Below are 16,283 nucleotides of genomic sequence, written 5' to 3' on the forward strand. Positions count from 1 at the left end.
TTTTATGATGTTTTTAATATGCAATGTATATTTATGTTATGTTGTCCCTTGTCTGGACCTTGAGTCTGAAATAAAGTTTATTATTATTAATGCTATGGTGGTTATGGGAGATTTCAACATCCAGGTTGTCTGGGAAAATCAGGTTGGTACTGGACCCCAAGAAAGGGAGTTTGTAGAGTGCCTCCGAGATAGATTCTTAGAGCACCTTGTACTGGAGCCCAGCAGGGAGAAGGCAATTCTAGATTTAGTGTTGTGTAATAAACCGGACTTTTATAAGGGAACTCAAGGTAAAGGAGCCATTTGGAGGTAGTGACCATAATATGATGTTTTAATCTGCAATTTGAGAGGGGAATCGGAAGTGTCAGTATTGCAGTTGAACAAAGAGGACTATGAAGGCATGTGGGAGGAGCTGGCCAAAGTTGACTGGACAGGGACCCTAGCAGGGTAAGAACCAGCTCTGCAAGGCGGAGGAGAGTATTGGTAGAAGGAAATTGGCTGGTTCTGCAGTCGAGGAAGAAACGGAGGGCTTTAAGACCCTCCTGGTGGGGGATGGAGGTGTAGAGTGACTGGACGTCCATGGTGAAGATGAGGGAGTGGGAGCCTGGAAAACGGAAGTCATTGAGGAGACGAAGAGCGTGTGAGGTGTCTTGGACATAGGTAGGGAGGGATTGGACCAGGGGGGATAGGATGGAGTCGAGGTATGTGGAAATTAATTAGGTGGGACATGAACAAGCAGAAACAATGGATCTGCCAGGACAATTCTGTTTGTGAATTTTGGGGAGAAGATAAAATTGGGCCGTGCGGGACTAGGGAACCATAAGGTTGGAGGCTTTAGAGGGCAGAGAGTCGGAAGTGATGAAATCAGTAATGGTGCTTGAGATTAAGGCTTCCAAGTGAATTTGAGTGCAGGATGAAATGGTGCCAGATTTCCAAGTGAATTTCAGTGCTTATCTGAATGGTGCCAGATTAGGAAAAGGGGAAATGCACGAGACCTGGGTGTTCTTGTACACCAGTCACTGAATGTAAGCATGCAGGTACAGCAGGCAGTGAAGAAAGCTAATGGCACGTTGGCCTTCATAACAAGAGGATTTGAGTACAGCAGCAAAGAGGTCCTTCTGCAGTTGTACAGGGCCCTGATGAGACCACACCTGGAGTATTGTGTGCAACTTGGTCTCCTAATTTGAGGAGGGATATCGTTGCTATTGAGGGAGTGCAGCGTAGGATCACAAGGTTAATTCCCGGGATGACGGGACTGTCATATGATGAAAGAATGGAACGATTGGGCTTGGATTCACTGGAATTTAGAAGGATGAGAGAGGATCTGATAGAAACATATAAAATTATTAAGGGATTGGACAAGCTAGATGCACGAAACATGTTCCTGATGTTGGGGGAGTCCAGAAGCAACGCCGCAGTTTAAAAATAAGGGGTAGGCCATTTAGAACTGAGATGAGGAAAAACATTTTCACCCAGAGAGTTGTGAATTTGTGGAATTCTCTGCCTCAGAAGGCAGTGGAGGCCAATTCACTGGATACATTCAAAAGCGAGTTAGAGCTCAGGGCTAGTGGAATCAAGGAATATGGGGAGAAAGCAGGAACGGGGTACTGATTGTGGATGATACAAAGAATGGCGGTGCTGGCTTGAAGGGCTGAATGGCCTACTCCTGCACCTATTTTCTATGTATCTATGTACCCCGATAGTCCTTTCAGGTGAGGCAGAGGTTCACTTGCACCTCCTCCAACCTCATCTATTGCATCTATGTTCTAGATGTGGACTACATATCGGCGAGATCAGATCACTGAGTTTCGCTGAACACCTTCGCTCAGTCCGCCTTGGCCTACATGATATCCCGGTTGCTAAACACTTTAACTGCCCTCCCATACCCACACTGGCCTTTCTGTCCTGGACCTCCTCCACTGTCAGAGTGAGGCCAAATGCAAATTGGAGGAACAGCACCTCATATTTCGCTTGGGCATCTTACACCCCAGCGATATGGATATTGATTTCCTTAACTTTAAGTAACCCTTACATCCCCTCTCTCTCTGTCCCTCCCCCACCCTGGTCATCGTACTAGTTTCACTGTCATCCTGCTGAGCTTCACTGTTTGTATCCACTCATTATCACCTTCTCCATAACCAACAATGGACCATTGTTGGCTCCACCTTTCCTTGATGATCATTGCTGGCTTTGATTTGTCCTTTTGCATACCTTTCATTCATTTGTTCTTTGTACCTTTTCATATCACCCGTTTCCCTCTCCCCTGACTCTCAGACTGAAGAACGGGTCTCAACCCAAAATGTCACCTATTCTTTTTCTGCAGAGATGCTGCCTGACCAGCTGAGTTACTCCAGCATTGTGTCTATATTTGGCGTAAACCAGCATCTGCAGTTCCTTCCTACACATTAATTTTGACATGGCAACATTATTCTCAGCTGTCTTCCTTGCAAAGATCTCCTCTGAGAGAACTGTCCCATGAACTTATCAAACAACAGCCTGACACACTCAGACCGTAAAAATCACATACCATGCTCCTCCATCACAACACAGTGACGGAACATCCCCTGGGAGGGGACTTCAGTGTTTGCCAACAAGAGTGATTCAGTAGCTCCAACATAGACCAAGCAAGCTGAGCACCACAACTGTAGTGAGTGAACAAACACAAGAGATAAACCCACATAACCTAACTAATCTGCCTGTCAATGAGAGCATTGCCTTGTTGACGAGCCACTGCCATTTTGGAGTCAGGATCCTCCGACGTGCAGTGGTAAATGATGTGGAGTCACAACAGACCTGGCAGCTCAAAAACTTTGGTCAAGCAAGTGGTGACACGGTGGAGCAGAGGTAGAGTTGCTATCTCACAGCGCCGGATAGTGTTAGTGTGCGGAGATTACTGGTCGGCGCGGACTCAGTGTGACGAAGGGCCTGTTTCCGCGCTGTAGCTCAAAACTAAACTAAATGTACATCACTACAACCTATAGTTCATGGCCTGGCATGTTTTTATAAACCTGTGGGAGATCGACCCTGGTTCAATGATAAGTGCAGAAGGGCAAGAATACTTTACAGAGCCATGCGGCACAGGAAACAGGCTCCCGGCCCAAACGTGTCCACAGAGACCATCGTCCCACTTCTTCTTCTTGTGTACGGCGTGCACAGCCTAAAGTTGTAGATCAAGGGTAGACATCCAGGCCAGGACAGCATCAGTTACTGGGTGGATGGCTTTGATGCCCCCTGGGAAAAGCCTCAGTGGGCAGTCATTCACGATGTGTGGGATGGGCTGGTGTCAGCAGTCGCAGGCAGGGCTGTCTGTCATCCCCCACTTATGCAGGTGATGGGCTGTTCTTGCATGGAGGGTGCGGATTCTGTTCAGGGTTAGCCATTGCCTGCGATGGAGGTCAATTCCTGGTAGTTTCACTGTGGGGTCTGTGATGACCTCTCCGTTGTTGATGTTGGCATCTGTCCAGGCTCTGCGCCACTCATTTTGGAGTCAAAGTCTTCCAGGGATTTCACGGAAGACCAAAAGGGTTTGCGGGACTTCAGCGCATGTTGGGACGACTGACCAGTGCCTTGGAGATTCAAGTGCTCATTCAGATGTCCCATAGATCATGTGAGAGTATCTACATCCACCACCACCACCACCCCACCCCAATACGAAAAAAACACGCGGTGTATTCCAGAACAAAACCTTCCTCAGATCCTCTCTGAACCTCAAATAATTAAACATGTTTTACATACTTCAGCGATGGGGATAAGCTTCCAATTATCTAAATATCTATGCTCCTCCACCATCATTTTGTAAGAGATGCAGCCCAGACCATCACACAAACCAACCTCCCTTCCATTTACTCCATTCACACCTCACGCTGCCTCGGCAAGGCCAGCAACATTATCAAGGACGAGTCGCATCCTGACCACTCCCTCTTCTCCCCTCTCCGATTGGGTAAAAAGCTATAGTAGTGTGAAAACGCACATCTCCAGATTAAGGGCCAGTTTCTTCCTAGCTGGTATCAGGCAACTGAATCACCCTACCACCAACTAGAGAGCAGTCCTGAAGTACTATCTACTTCATTGGTGACCCTCGGATGGTATTTTACTGGCTTTAAGTTGCACTAAACGTTATAGACATTATTCCCTTGTCATGTATCTGTAAAGGATGCTCGATCATAATCATGTATCGTCTTTCCGCTGACTGGTTAGCATGCATTAAAAGCTTTTCACTGTACCTCGGTACACGTGACAATAAACTAAACTATATAGATTGGATTTGTTTCCCTGGAGAATAGGAGGCCGAGTGAGATTTAGTTTAGTTTAGTTTCTTGTCACGTGTACCGAGGTACAGTCGCCAGAAGTTGATACAGCGACTGCATGATGTGGGCCGCGGATGGCACAAAACGCTACCATCCCGACCATCCAGTGTATGGACGGGGAAACCGATGGATGACGTCGACCCTGTCCGGCAGGGGAACCTCGCCTTGCGAAGTCACACGTTGGCCGAGGAAGTCGATGTTGGTTACCCCAAAACGGCACTTGGCGAGGTTGACAGCCAAGCCATGCTCACTGAGCCGCTGACAGAGCTGCCGGAGGTGGGCACAGTGCTCCTGCCGCGAGCGGCTGGCCACCAGGATGTCGTCAAGGTAGACAAAAGTAAACTCGAGGCCGCGACAAACCCCGTCCATCAACCGTTGGAATGCCTGTGCAGCATTCTTAAGGCAGAACGGCATCTGCATGAACTCGTACAGCCCGAACGACGTGATGATTGCCGTCTTGGGTACATCCTCCGGGTGGACCGGGATCTGGTTATAACCCCGTACCAGATCCTCTTTGGCGAAAATAGTAGCCCCGGCCAAATGGGCGTTGAAGTCCTGGATGTGGGGTATGGGGTAACGGTCTGCGGCTGTTGCGGCATTCAGCCGCCGATAATCCCCGCAAGGTCGCCAGCCCCCGCTTGCCTTAGGGACCATGTGGAGTGGGGACGCCCATGGGCTGTTTGGAGGGCGGACGATCCTCAAGGACTCCATCGTGCGGAACTCCTGCCGAGCCAGACGTAGCTTATCTGGCGGCAGTCGGTGTGCTCGTGCATGGAGAGGTGGGCCGGTAGTTGGTGTGAAATGAACCACCCCGTGACTGGGGGTCGATGGCTGAAACTGTGGTGTCAGGAGGTCCAGGAACGCGGCCAAGACCCGAGCAAAGCAGGAATCCACGGACGACAGAGGGCGTCCCACCGGCTCATTCAATCGCAGCATGATTGGATCCATCGTGGCGGCGTGGACCAAGCGCTGATGCCTGACATCGACCAGGAGGAAATGCGCCCGGAGGAAGTCGGCACCAAGCAACGGCTGGGAGACATCAGCGATAGTGAACCGCCACGAGAAATGGCAGGAGCCGAACACGATCGGAACCATGCGAACCGCATACGTGCGGATGGGGCTGCCATTCACCGTGGTGAGGACGGGCCCCCGCTTCCCGGAACAAATGTCTGCCAGCGAAGGGGGCAGGATGCTCAGCTCTGCCCCGGTATCTACGAGGAAGCGGCTCCCGTCGCGCCGATCCCAGGCGAAGAGGCGGTGAATCTGGCCGGCCGCCGTGGGGACTATTGGCAGCCGGACCAGGCATTTCCCAGGAACGTGCACAGCTGGCGGCATTGCTGTGCTGCAGCACCCCAGCGCTGGTGGTAATAGCACCAGCGCCTCCTGCTTAAAGGGCCTGTCCCACTGTACGAGGTAATTCAAGAGTTCTCCCGTGTTTTCCCGATTCGAATCACCGTAGAGGGTCTGTAGGAGTTCGTGGATGTCTCGCAGTGGCTTGTATGAGTAAAAAGTAACAATTTTTTTCATCACGAGTATTTTTTTTATTCGTGGACATTTTTCACAGTGGTGAAAAAACGTTACGAGTTTACCGGATTTCCCGATTACCTACCGTTAGCATTACGAGCTGCTACTAGACATCCACGAACTCCTACGGACCCACTACGGACATTCTCCAAGTTCGAATCAGGGGAAAACTCGGGAGAACTCTTGAATTACCTCGGACAGTGGGACAGGCCCTGAACAATAGTTTACAACACCCCATCCTATGACCAATCCTAATCATGCATTTGCAATCCTGCTCAGCTCCTTCTGCAAAACCCTCAAACATATTAACAATAAGAAGGACATCTGGACATCACCTTATCCTCAACTTCCTCCCAGGGTCCAGACACCTTGGAGCCATGACTCATAGCTCTGCAACCTTTCACAAAAAGAGGACAAGCAGGCTTTGTAAATACAGAGATTCTCCATTTTGTGACATGTTTTATTTGGACAATATTATTGGGGGGGGGGGAGGAACTTTTAAAAATCTCTTCCTTTAAATGTGATGCAACCTTTTTCCGTGTCGTATCTCCGTTCGCGCTGAGGCCTAACAACGAGGAGCTGGCGGCCTCAACTGGAATCGACCTTGACGGCTTCGGTCGCAGAGCCTGTGGACTTACCATCGCGGAGCTGGCTGACCTTCGGAGGCTGTGGTGGCACTGCGATGCGGCTACGACTCGACCGAAGGCTTCGGCTGCTGGCCCTGTGGACTATAACATCGGGAGCTCGCAGGTCCCTGGTTGGCGACCGATTTTCGGGAGTTCCAGCAACATGGTAAAGTAGTTTATGGACAGAAAAGAGCAACGGGAGGTAGCACGTTTAAGGGTCATGTTGATGCTTTGGCACCGACCGTGCAAGAGCTGGCTGCTCTTGAAAAGGAGGCGCAGTTTGCTTTCTTACAGTTTGGCTTTCTTCCCAACCATTTGTTCAAGCGCTTTTGATTGCAACATGCGCCTTAATTTAGTTCAACAAAGAAACTGACAAGTTACTAAAGAACCTGCCCGTTCGCAGGGCCTTTCATCGGCCGGCGAGGCTTAAATTTGGCCACGGGATCTTCCATCGCCCAGCGGGAGCCTCGATCAACTCGACGCAACAGTTTGATTGCTTGACCGTGGGAGAAGAAGCAAGGAAGAGATAAGACTTTTTTTTAACCTTCCATCATAGTGAGGATGTGCCTGGAGGAGAGTCACTGTGATGGATGGATGTTTGTGTTAAATTGTGTTTCGTTGCTTTTCTTTTTACTGTTATGACTGCATGGTAACGAAATTTTGTTCAAACTTGTTTTGAATGACAAATAAAGAAATTCTAATTCTATTCTAATTAATCTCGGAATAACCCTGACATTCTCCTTAATCAACAAAGCAGCAACCCCGCTCCCCATTTACCCCCAACCAGGGCTGCAAACATTGGGTGAGAGTTGGGAGTGAGAAATTGCGAGAGACCAAGGGGAGGGTATGGAAGGAGGGTGTCCCCCCTCCCAGGGTAGGAACTTTTTGAAATTTGATATATTAAAATCATGTTTTAGTGCACTGTAGAAGTATGATTTCAATGTTTTTTGTATGAAGTATTTTTAAGAGGTAACTTTTTAAGGGGTGACTTTATCCACACAAAGGGTGATGGGTGTATGGAACAAGCTGCCAGAGGATGTAGTTGAGGCAGGGACCATCCCAACATTTAAGAAAAGGTGAGACATACATGGATAGGACAGGTTTGGAGGTATGGACCAAAAGCAGGTAGCGTAGCTGGGACATGTTGGCGGGTGTGGGCAAGTTGCGCCGAAGGGCCTGTTTTCACACTATATCACTATGACTACATTATACCTCCACCATGCATGAATGCTTCAAAATCAAGTGATCGAGTTTTATTGCCATATACTCAAGCATAGAAACATAGAAAATAGGTGCAGGAATAGGCCATCGACCCTTCGAGCCAGCACTGCCATTCAATATGATCATGGCTATTCATCTAAAATCAGTACCTCTTTCCTGTCTTTTCCCCATATCCCTTGATGTGGTTAGCCCCAAGAACTAAATGTAACTCTCTCTTGAAAACATCCAGTGAATTGGCCTGCACTGCGTCCTGTGGCAGAGAATTCCACAGATTCACAACTCTCTGCGTGAAGAAGGTTTGTTCTCATCTCAGCCCTAACTGGCCCCCCCTTGATTCTTAAACTGTGACCCATGGTTCTGAACGCCCCCAACATCGGGAACATTTTTCCTGCAGTTACAGTAAGTGAAAATCTAGCAGGCAAGCAGGATGCTTTCACCAACCACCCCCATTTGAAGTCCACTATCTTCCACCATTTCTACCTAGTGCTTGGTACTTACTTCCAGCAGCCACTGGTTGTCCTCCAGGATACACCGAGCCACAGCCTGATCCATGTCGGTCACCTGGGCGAATTCGGCACAGAGACTCTCACGGCAGCGGCGCAACGCTTCGACGTCTCCGACGGCCCGGGACCTTTGCACTGAGGCTGCTCCATGGCCGGAGCTGCAGTGAGCGACTCGCCAGCCCGGCAAACACTCGCCAGCCCCGCTCCCCGTCCGCATCTGTCCACGCCGCTGCTTCTGCTTCCAACACCCGCGGCCCATGCAGTTGATATGAATTTTGAAATTTTCTTTGATCACAGAATTTCTCATAACAGAGAAATTTGTGATCAGCGTGAGAATTTGGTGAAATGCGTGATTCTCACGCTCAATGCATGGGAGTTGGCAGCCCTGCCTCTCTATCCCCCTCTCCCCCTCTCTCTCTCTCCTGTCCCCCTCTCTCCCACTCGCTCCCTCCCCTCTCTCTCCACCTCTTTCTCTCCTCTCTCTCCCTCCATCCCACGTCACTCTCATCCCTCTCTCCCCTCTCTCTCTCCCTCCTCTCTTCCGCTCTCTCCTCTCAACCCCACTCTCTCCCCTCCCCCTCTCTTTCCCCCCTCTCTCTCCCCTGTCTTCCCCTCACTCACTCCCCCCCTCTCTCCCCCTCTCTCTCCCCCCTCTCTCCTCCCTTCCCCCCCTCTTTCTCCCCCCTCTTTCCCCTCATTCCCTCCCACCTCACTCTCCCCCTCTCTCATCCCCTCTCCTCTCTCTCTCCCCCATCTCTCTCCCCTCTCTTTTCCCTAACTCTCTTTCCCCTAACTCTCTCTCCCCCTCTCTTTCTTCTCTCTCTCCCCCTCTCTCCCCCTCGCTTCCCCCGCTCTCTCTTTCTCCCTTCCTCTCTATCTCCCCCTCTCTCTCCCTCTCCTCCACACACTCTCTGTCTCTCCTCTCACCTCTATCATAGAAACATAGAAATTAGGTGCAGGAGTAGGCCATTCGGCCCTTCGAGCCTGCACCGCCATTCAATATGATCATGGCTGATCATCCAACTCAGTATTCCGTACCTGCCTTCTCTCCATACCCTCTGATCCCCTTAGCCACAAGGGCCACATCTAACTCCTTCTTAAATATAGCCAATGAACTGGCCTCAACTGCCCTCTGTGGCAGAGAGTTCCAGAGATTCACCACTCTCTGTGTGAAAAAAGTTTTTCTCATCTCGGTTTTAAAGGATTTCCCCCTTATCCTTAAGCTGTGACCCCTTGTCCTGGACTTCCCCAACATCGGGAACAATCTTCCTGCATCTAGCCTGTCCAACCCCTTAAGAATTTTGTAAGTTTCTATAAGATCCCCTCTCGATCTCCTAAATTCTAGAGAGTATAAACCAAGTCTATCCAGTCTTTCTTCATAAGACAGTCCTGACATCCCAGGAATCAGTCTGGTGAACCTTCTCTGCACTCCCTCTATGGCAATAATGTCCTTCCTCAGATTTGGAGACCAAAACTGTACGCAATACTCCAGGTGTGGTCTCACCAAGACCCTGTACAACTGCAGTAGAACCTCCCTGCTCCTATACTCAAATCCTTTTGCTATGAAAGCTAACATACCATTCGCTTTCTTCACTGCCTGCTGCACCTGCATGCCTACTTTCAATGACTGGTGTACCATGACACCCAGGTCTCGCTGCATCTCCCCTTTTCCTAATCGGCCACCATTTAGATAATAGTCTGCTTTCCTGTTTTTGCCACCAAAATGGATAACCTCACATTTATCCACATTATACTGCATCTGCCAAACATTTGCCCACTCACCCAGCCTATCCAAGTCACCTTGCAGTCTCCTAGCATCCTCCTCGCGGCTAACACTGCCCCCCCCTCAGCTTAGTGTCATCCGCAAACTTGGAGATATTGCCTTCAATTCCCTCATCCAGATCATTAATATATATTGTAAATAGCTGGGGTCCCAGCACTGAGCCTTGCGGTACCCCACTAGTCACTGCCTGCCATTGTGAAAAGGACCCGTTTACTCCTACTCTTTGCTTCCTGTTTGCCAGCCAGTTCTCTATCCACATCAATACTGAACCCCCAATGGCGTGTGCTTTAAGTTTGTATACTAATCTCTTATGTGGGACCTTGTCGAAAGCCTTTTGGAAGTCTAGATACACCACATCCACTGGTTCTCCCCTATCCACGCTACTAGTTACATCCTCGAAAAATTCTATAAGATTCGTCAGACATGACTTACCTTTTGTAAATCCATGCTGACTTTGTCCAATGATTTCACCACTTTCCAAATGTGCTGCTATCCCATCTTTAATAATTGACTCTAGCTGTTTCCCCACTACCGATGTTAGACTAACTGGTCTGTAATTCCCTGTTTTCTCTCTCCCTCCCTTCTTAAAAAGTGGGGTTACGTTTGCTACCCGCCAATCCTCAGGAACTACTCCAGAATCTAAAGAGTTTTGAAAGATTATTACTAATGCATCCACTATTTCTGGAGCTACTTCCTTAAGTACTCTGGGATGCAGCCTATCTGGCCCTGGGGATTTATCGGCCTTTAATCCATTCAATTTACCCAACACCACTTCCCGACTAACCTGGATTTCACTCAATTCCTCCAACTCCTTTGACCCGCGGTCCCCTGCTATTTCCGGCAGATTATTTATGTCTTCCTTAGTGAAGACGGAACCAAAGTAGTTATTCAATTGGTCCGCCATATCCTTGTTCCCCATGATCAACTCACCTGTTTCTGACTGCAAGGGACCTACATTTGTTTTAACTAATCTCTTTATTTTCACATATCTATAAAAACTTTTGCAGTCAGTTTTTATGTTCCCTGCCAGTTTTCTTTCATAATCTATTTTTCCTTTCCTAATTAAGCCATTTGTCCTCCTCTGCTGGTCTCTGAATTTCTCCCAGTCCTCTGGTATGCTGCTTTTTCTGTCTAATTTGTACGCATCATCCTTCGCTTTGATACTATCCCTGATTTCCCTTGTTATCCACGGATGCACTACCTTCCCTGATTTATTCTTTTGCCAAACTGGGATGAACAATTTTTGTAGTTCATCCATGCAGTCTTTAAATGTCTTCCATTGCATATCCACCGTCAACACTTTTAGAATTAATTGCCAGTCAATCTTGGCCAATTCACGTCTCATACCCTCAAAGTTACCTTTCTTTAAGTTCAGAACCATTGTTTCTGAATTAACAATGTCACTCTCCATCCTAATGAAGAACTCAACCACATTATGGTCACTCTTGCCCAAAGGCAACAAGACTGCTAACTAACCCTTCCTCATTACTCAATACCCAGTCTAAAATAGCCTGCTCTCTCGTTGGTTCCTCTACATGTTGATTTAGATAACTATCCCGCATACATTCCAAGAAATCCTCTTCCTCAGCACCCCTGCCAATTTGATTCACCCAATCTATATGTAGATTGAAGTCACCCATTATAACTGTTTTGCCTTTGTCGCACGCATTTCTAATTTCCTGTTTGATACCATCTCCAACTTCACTACTACTGTTAGGTGGCCTGTACACAACACCCACCAGCGTTTTCTGCCCCTTAGTGTTTCGCAGCTCTACCCATACCGATTCCACATCCTCCAAACTAATGTCCTTCCTTTCCATTACGTTAATCTCCTATCTAACCAGCAACGCTACCCCACCTCCTTTTCCTTTCTCTCTATCCCTCCTGAATATTGAATATCCCTGGATGTTCAGCTCCCAGCCTTGGTCACCCAGGAGCCATGTCTCCGTGATCCCAACTATATCATAATCATTAATGGCTATCTGCACGTTCAACTCATCCACCTTATTACGAATACTCCTTGCATTGAGACACAAAGCCTTCAGGCTTGTTTTTACAACGCTCTTACCCATTATACAATTATGTTGAAAAGTGCCCCCCCCCCTCTCCCTCTCATCTCTCTCCCCCCCATTTCTCCCACCCACCTCACTCTCCCCCTGGCTCTCTCTCCCCTCTCTCTTTCTCCTCTGTCTCTATCTCCTCTTTGCCCCCCATCTCTCACTCTTCCCCGTTTCTCTTTCCCCCTCTCTCCCTCTTCCCCCTCTCTCTTTTACCACCCCCCTCTCTCTCCCATTCTCTCCTACCCACTCCTCCCTTCTCTCTCCCCCTTCTCTCTCTTCCTTCCCTCTCTCCCCCCCTCTCTCTCTCCCCTACCTCGCTCTCCCTTACCTCTCTCTCCCCTACCTCTCCCTCTTCTCTCTCTCCATTCACTCCCCCTCTGTCTCTCCCCTCTCTCTCCTCTCACCCCCCTCTCTCTCTCCCCCCTGTCTCCTTCCCCTCTCTCTCTCTCTCCACCTCCCTTTGAGAGTCTGTCCCTTCGGCACAGAGACTCTCGCGGCAGCGGCGCGACGCTTGCGACGCCACCGATGGCCCGGGACTTGCACTGCTCCATGGCCGGAGCTGCAGCGAGCGACTCGACAGCCCCGCAAACACTCGCAGCCCCGCAAACACTCGCAGCCCGGCAAACACTCACCAGTCCCGGCTCCCCGCATCTGTTCCCGCCGCTGGTTCTGCTCCCATCCTTCCCTCAGCCCCGGCTCTCCAACACCCGCGGACCATGCAGTTTATCCGAGTTTTGAAATGTTCGTTGATCACAGAATTTCTCACCACAGAGCGTGAGCAATTTGTGATCAGCGTGAGGGCGTGAGAGTTTGCTTGAGGGCGTGATTCTCACGCTCAAAGCGTGAGAGTTGGCAGCCCTGCCCAAACTCTGACTCTCCTGCAGCACCACCTGGGCTGGGGTGGGGGGGGGGGTCGTGTCACGTGAGCAACCCCCAGGCAGCTGTGTGACGTGGGCTGTTGCTGGACGGATAGATCACGTGGGCGGCTTCTGGCAGTTAGGTCACGTGCGCGCGCCCCGCCCCGCTGCTCCGTCACGTGGGCGGCTGCTGTCAGTAGGTCACGTGCGTGCGCCCCGCCCCTCCCCGCTGCTCCGTCACGTGGGCGGCTCCGCTGCTCCGTCACGTGGGCGGCTTCTGTCAGTTGGTCACGTGCGCGCGCCCCGCCCCTCCCCGCTGCTCCGTCACGTGGGCGGCCCCGCTGGTTCGTCACGTGGGCGGGCGCCGAACATGGCGCTGGGGGCGGCAGCGACGGCGCGGGGCTGGCGGCTCGACTCTCTGGACGACGGCTCGCAGAGTAGGTGTCTGTGGTCTGTGTCACCGCGCCGTAACCGTGGTCCCAGGGCCACCCTGTCAGTGCCGTGCGATGTCGGCGGCTGCAAACGCCGCTGTGCCCGGGCGCTGCCTGTGGAGGGCCGCAGGTCCTGCCCTCAGTGCGATGCTGCTCCGCACCGAAGAGAGACACAATATGCTGGAGTAACTCAGCGGGTCAGGCAGCAGCTCTGGACATAAGCAATGGGTGATGTTTCGGGTCGAGACCCTTATCCAGACACTACCTGACACTAGCCTGCAGATGAGGGAGGGCTTCCTCTCCCAAAGTTAGGCAGTGTGATGGGGACTAAGCTGAAAATGAAGGGCAGCGTGAAAACATCCTGTCATCAAAATCAAGCTGGCAACTTGATGACTGCAGGCAGAGGATAGATGTGTAGCAAAGAATTGCAGATGCTGCTTTACACCGGACAGACACAAAGTGCTGGAGTAACCCAGCGCGACAGGCAGCATCTCTGGTGAAAAAGGAATGGGTGATTTTTCGGGTCGAGACCTTTCTTCAGATTGAGAGTCAGGGGATAGAGAACCAGGAGATATAGAAGGTACATAGGACAAATGAATTGAACAAAAAACTGGAGTAACTCAGCGGGACAGGCAGGATCACTAAATGTCGTTTCGGGTCGAGACCCTTCTTCAGACTGGCCAGGGTCTCGACCTGAAACGTCACCCATTCCTTCTCTCCAGAGATGCTACCTGTCCCGCTGAATTGCTCCAGCATTTTGTGTCTATCTTTGGTTTAATCCAGTATCTGCCGTTCCTTCCTTCACAAATGAATGAAAGATAAGCAAAAAGCAATGATGATGAAGGAAAGGTGGAGCCCACAATGGTTCATTGTTGGTTGTGGGGTAGGTCATACCCCAGTAATGCAGAGAGTGAAACTCAAAAGGATGACAGTGAAACTAGTATGATGAGGGTGGGGAGGGATGTAAGTTAGATAAATCAACAATCATATCACTGGGTTGTAAGCTGCCAAAGCAAAATATGGTACACAAAAATGCTGGAGAAACTCAGCGGGTGCAGCAGCATCTATGGAGCGAAGGAAATAGGTAACGTTTCGGGCCGAAACCCTTCTTCAGACTGAAGCAAAATATGGTGTGGGTTTGAGATTGGGTGTCTGTGTACCTCGGATATCATTGCTGAGATCCTTGCCATTTATTGTATGTACTATTCTACCATTCAATCATGACTGGTCTTTTATTCCCCTCGCAACACAATCCTCCTGCCTTCTCCCTGTATAGACCCTGGATATGAATGTAGGCGGTTTGATGCTTAACTTTGCACATAATATGAAAATCGGGGCTGCTTTTGTTTGTGAGGAGGATAGTTGGGCCATAGAATATTGATTGGTTGGTATAATGGGCAGGGTCTTTTGGTGTGGCTTGACGTGGAAATGTAACAATGTATGATTAAAGTGAAGTGTTGTACAGATATTTTCTTTTCATGTCTTCCTGTTCATTCAGGAATCCATGCCGAGGTGCAATTGAAGAGTTATGAAACATTTCTTGATGATTACACCAACCAGCTGAAAGGAATTGAAGATGCATTGGATGACTCTATTGGGGATGTCTGGGATTTTACACTTGATCCTATATCTCTGAAGGTAAGTCATAACATTTTTAATGGTCCTGATTGTGTGGTCTACGATATTTAATATATTAACAATACAATGGAGGTTTTGGACATACAATGATAGAATTTGTATTATGTTCTTGAGAATCGGTTTTGTCTGTAAAATATTATACACAAAGCAAGAATAAGCTCTTTTCACTTCCTCCAATATCATGGCCTCCTGTACATCGGCGAGCCCTGTTGTAGACTCGGCGACCCTTTCGCTGAATACATGCTCAGTCGGCTAAGGCCTGCTGGATCTGTGTGCGGCACAGGTAGAACTATGTTGCTGCGCCAGAGACCCAGGTTCGATCCTGACTAAGGATGATGTCTGTGTGGAGTTTGTTCATTCGCCCTGCGACCAGTTGGGTTTTGTCTGGGTGCTCCGATTTCCTCTCACACTCCAAAGACATATGGGTTTGTAGGTTAATTGGCTTCTGTAAAAATTGTCCTGTTTTGCAATGTATCTGTAACATAAAGTCTAAATATCCCAGTTGCTAACCATTTTAACTCCCCTTTGCTTTTTGATACTGACATTTCTGTTCTGGGCCACTCCCATTGCTAGGGAGAGGGCCCATGCAAACTGGAGGGACAGCACCCAATATTTCACTTGGGTAGCTTGCAACCCAGTAGTATGAACATTGAACTCTCCTCTATTTTTATGTAACCTCTAACAACCTGCCATTCCTACCTCTGGCTTCACAATTTGCAACACTTAATCCTTTTGTCTCACACTTTTTTGATCTCTGGGTTTTGTCCAACCATCTGCCTATCAAATCCTTGCCTGTGTTCACCGATTACCTGCCATGCTCTGCACAGTCCCTCCTTCACTTATAGGGGGGTTGCACGTAAGGTCATTGGGTCATAGAGCTTGACGCACGGAGCCGCTCAATCCATCTGGAGGACATCCGTCACTTCCGGTATATGTTATTAATGCAAGAAACGCGTACTTTCCTACCTGTTAAAAACCGACAAAATGTTGAATTTCTACGCTGAAAGAAATTGTGGAATCGGGGTAAGTGTGAGAGGCATGTACCCAACTTTAGAATTCCAAACGTGAAGCGAAATGAAGGTAAAGAGAAGCGAGAGCTGAAGGGACAACAACAGCTAAAGTGCTTGGTAAACATTGGCTGTGCAGATATCGTAATTGAAAATATCGGAATTATCGCGTTTGCTCACTGCATTTCATCAACAGTAAGGCATTATTTGTGTTTTTTCTTGATTCCTTTGGTATCCAAAAAGTCTCAGAAGTGATCAATCTGGCTGTAAATCTTTCTTCAGATGCGTTTTCATTTTGTACGTAAAAACCCACTTGAGAACCATGGGCG

The 16,283-nt window shown here is 49.1% G+C and overlaps 1 protein-coding gene across 1 annotated transcript in view; it reads left to right on the plus strand.

Annotated features, from left to right (window-relative positions):
• Positions 1-13,212: 13,212 nt before the first annotated feature.
• The window catches only part of washc4 (WASH complex subunit 4), a 79,314-nt gene continuing 76,243 nt past the window's right edge, over positions 13,213-16,283 (plus strand). The window contains 2 exon segments of the mRNA XM_033039371.1: positions 13,213-13,315; positions 14,808-14,947. Of these exon segments, the coding sequence (XP_032895262.1) occupies positions 13,249-13,315; positions 14,808-14,947 (207 nt within the window). The 5' untranslated portion in view covers positions 13,213-13,248.

The sequence above is a fragment of the Amblyraja radiata genome, chromosome 21, assembly GCF_010909765.2.
Source record: "Amblyraja radiata isolate CabotCenter1 chromosome 21, sAmbRad1.1.pri, whole genome shotgun sequence".
Taxonomy (NCBI): Eukaryota; Metazoa; Chordata; class Chondrichthyes; order Rajiformes; family Rajidae; genus Amblyraja; species Amblyraja radiata.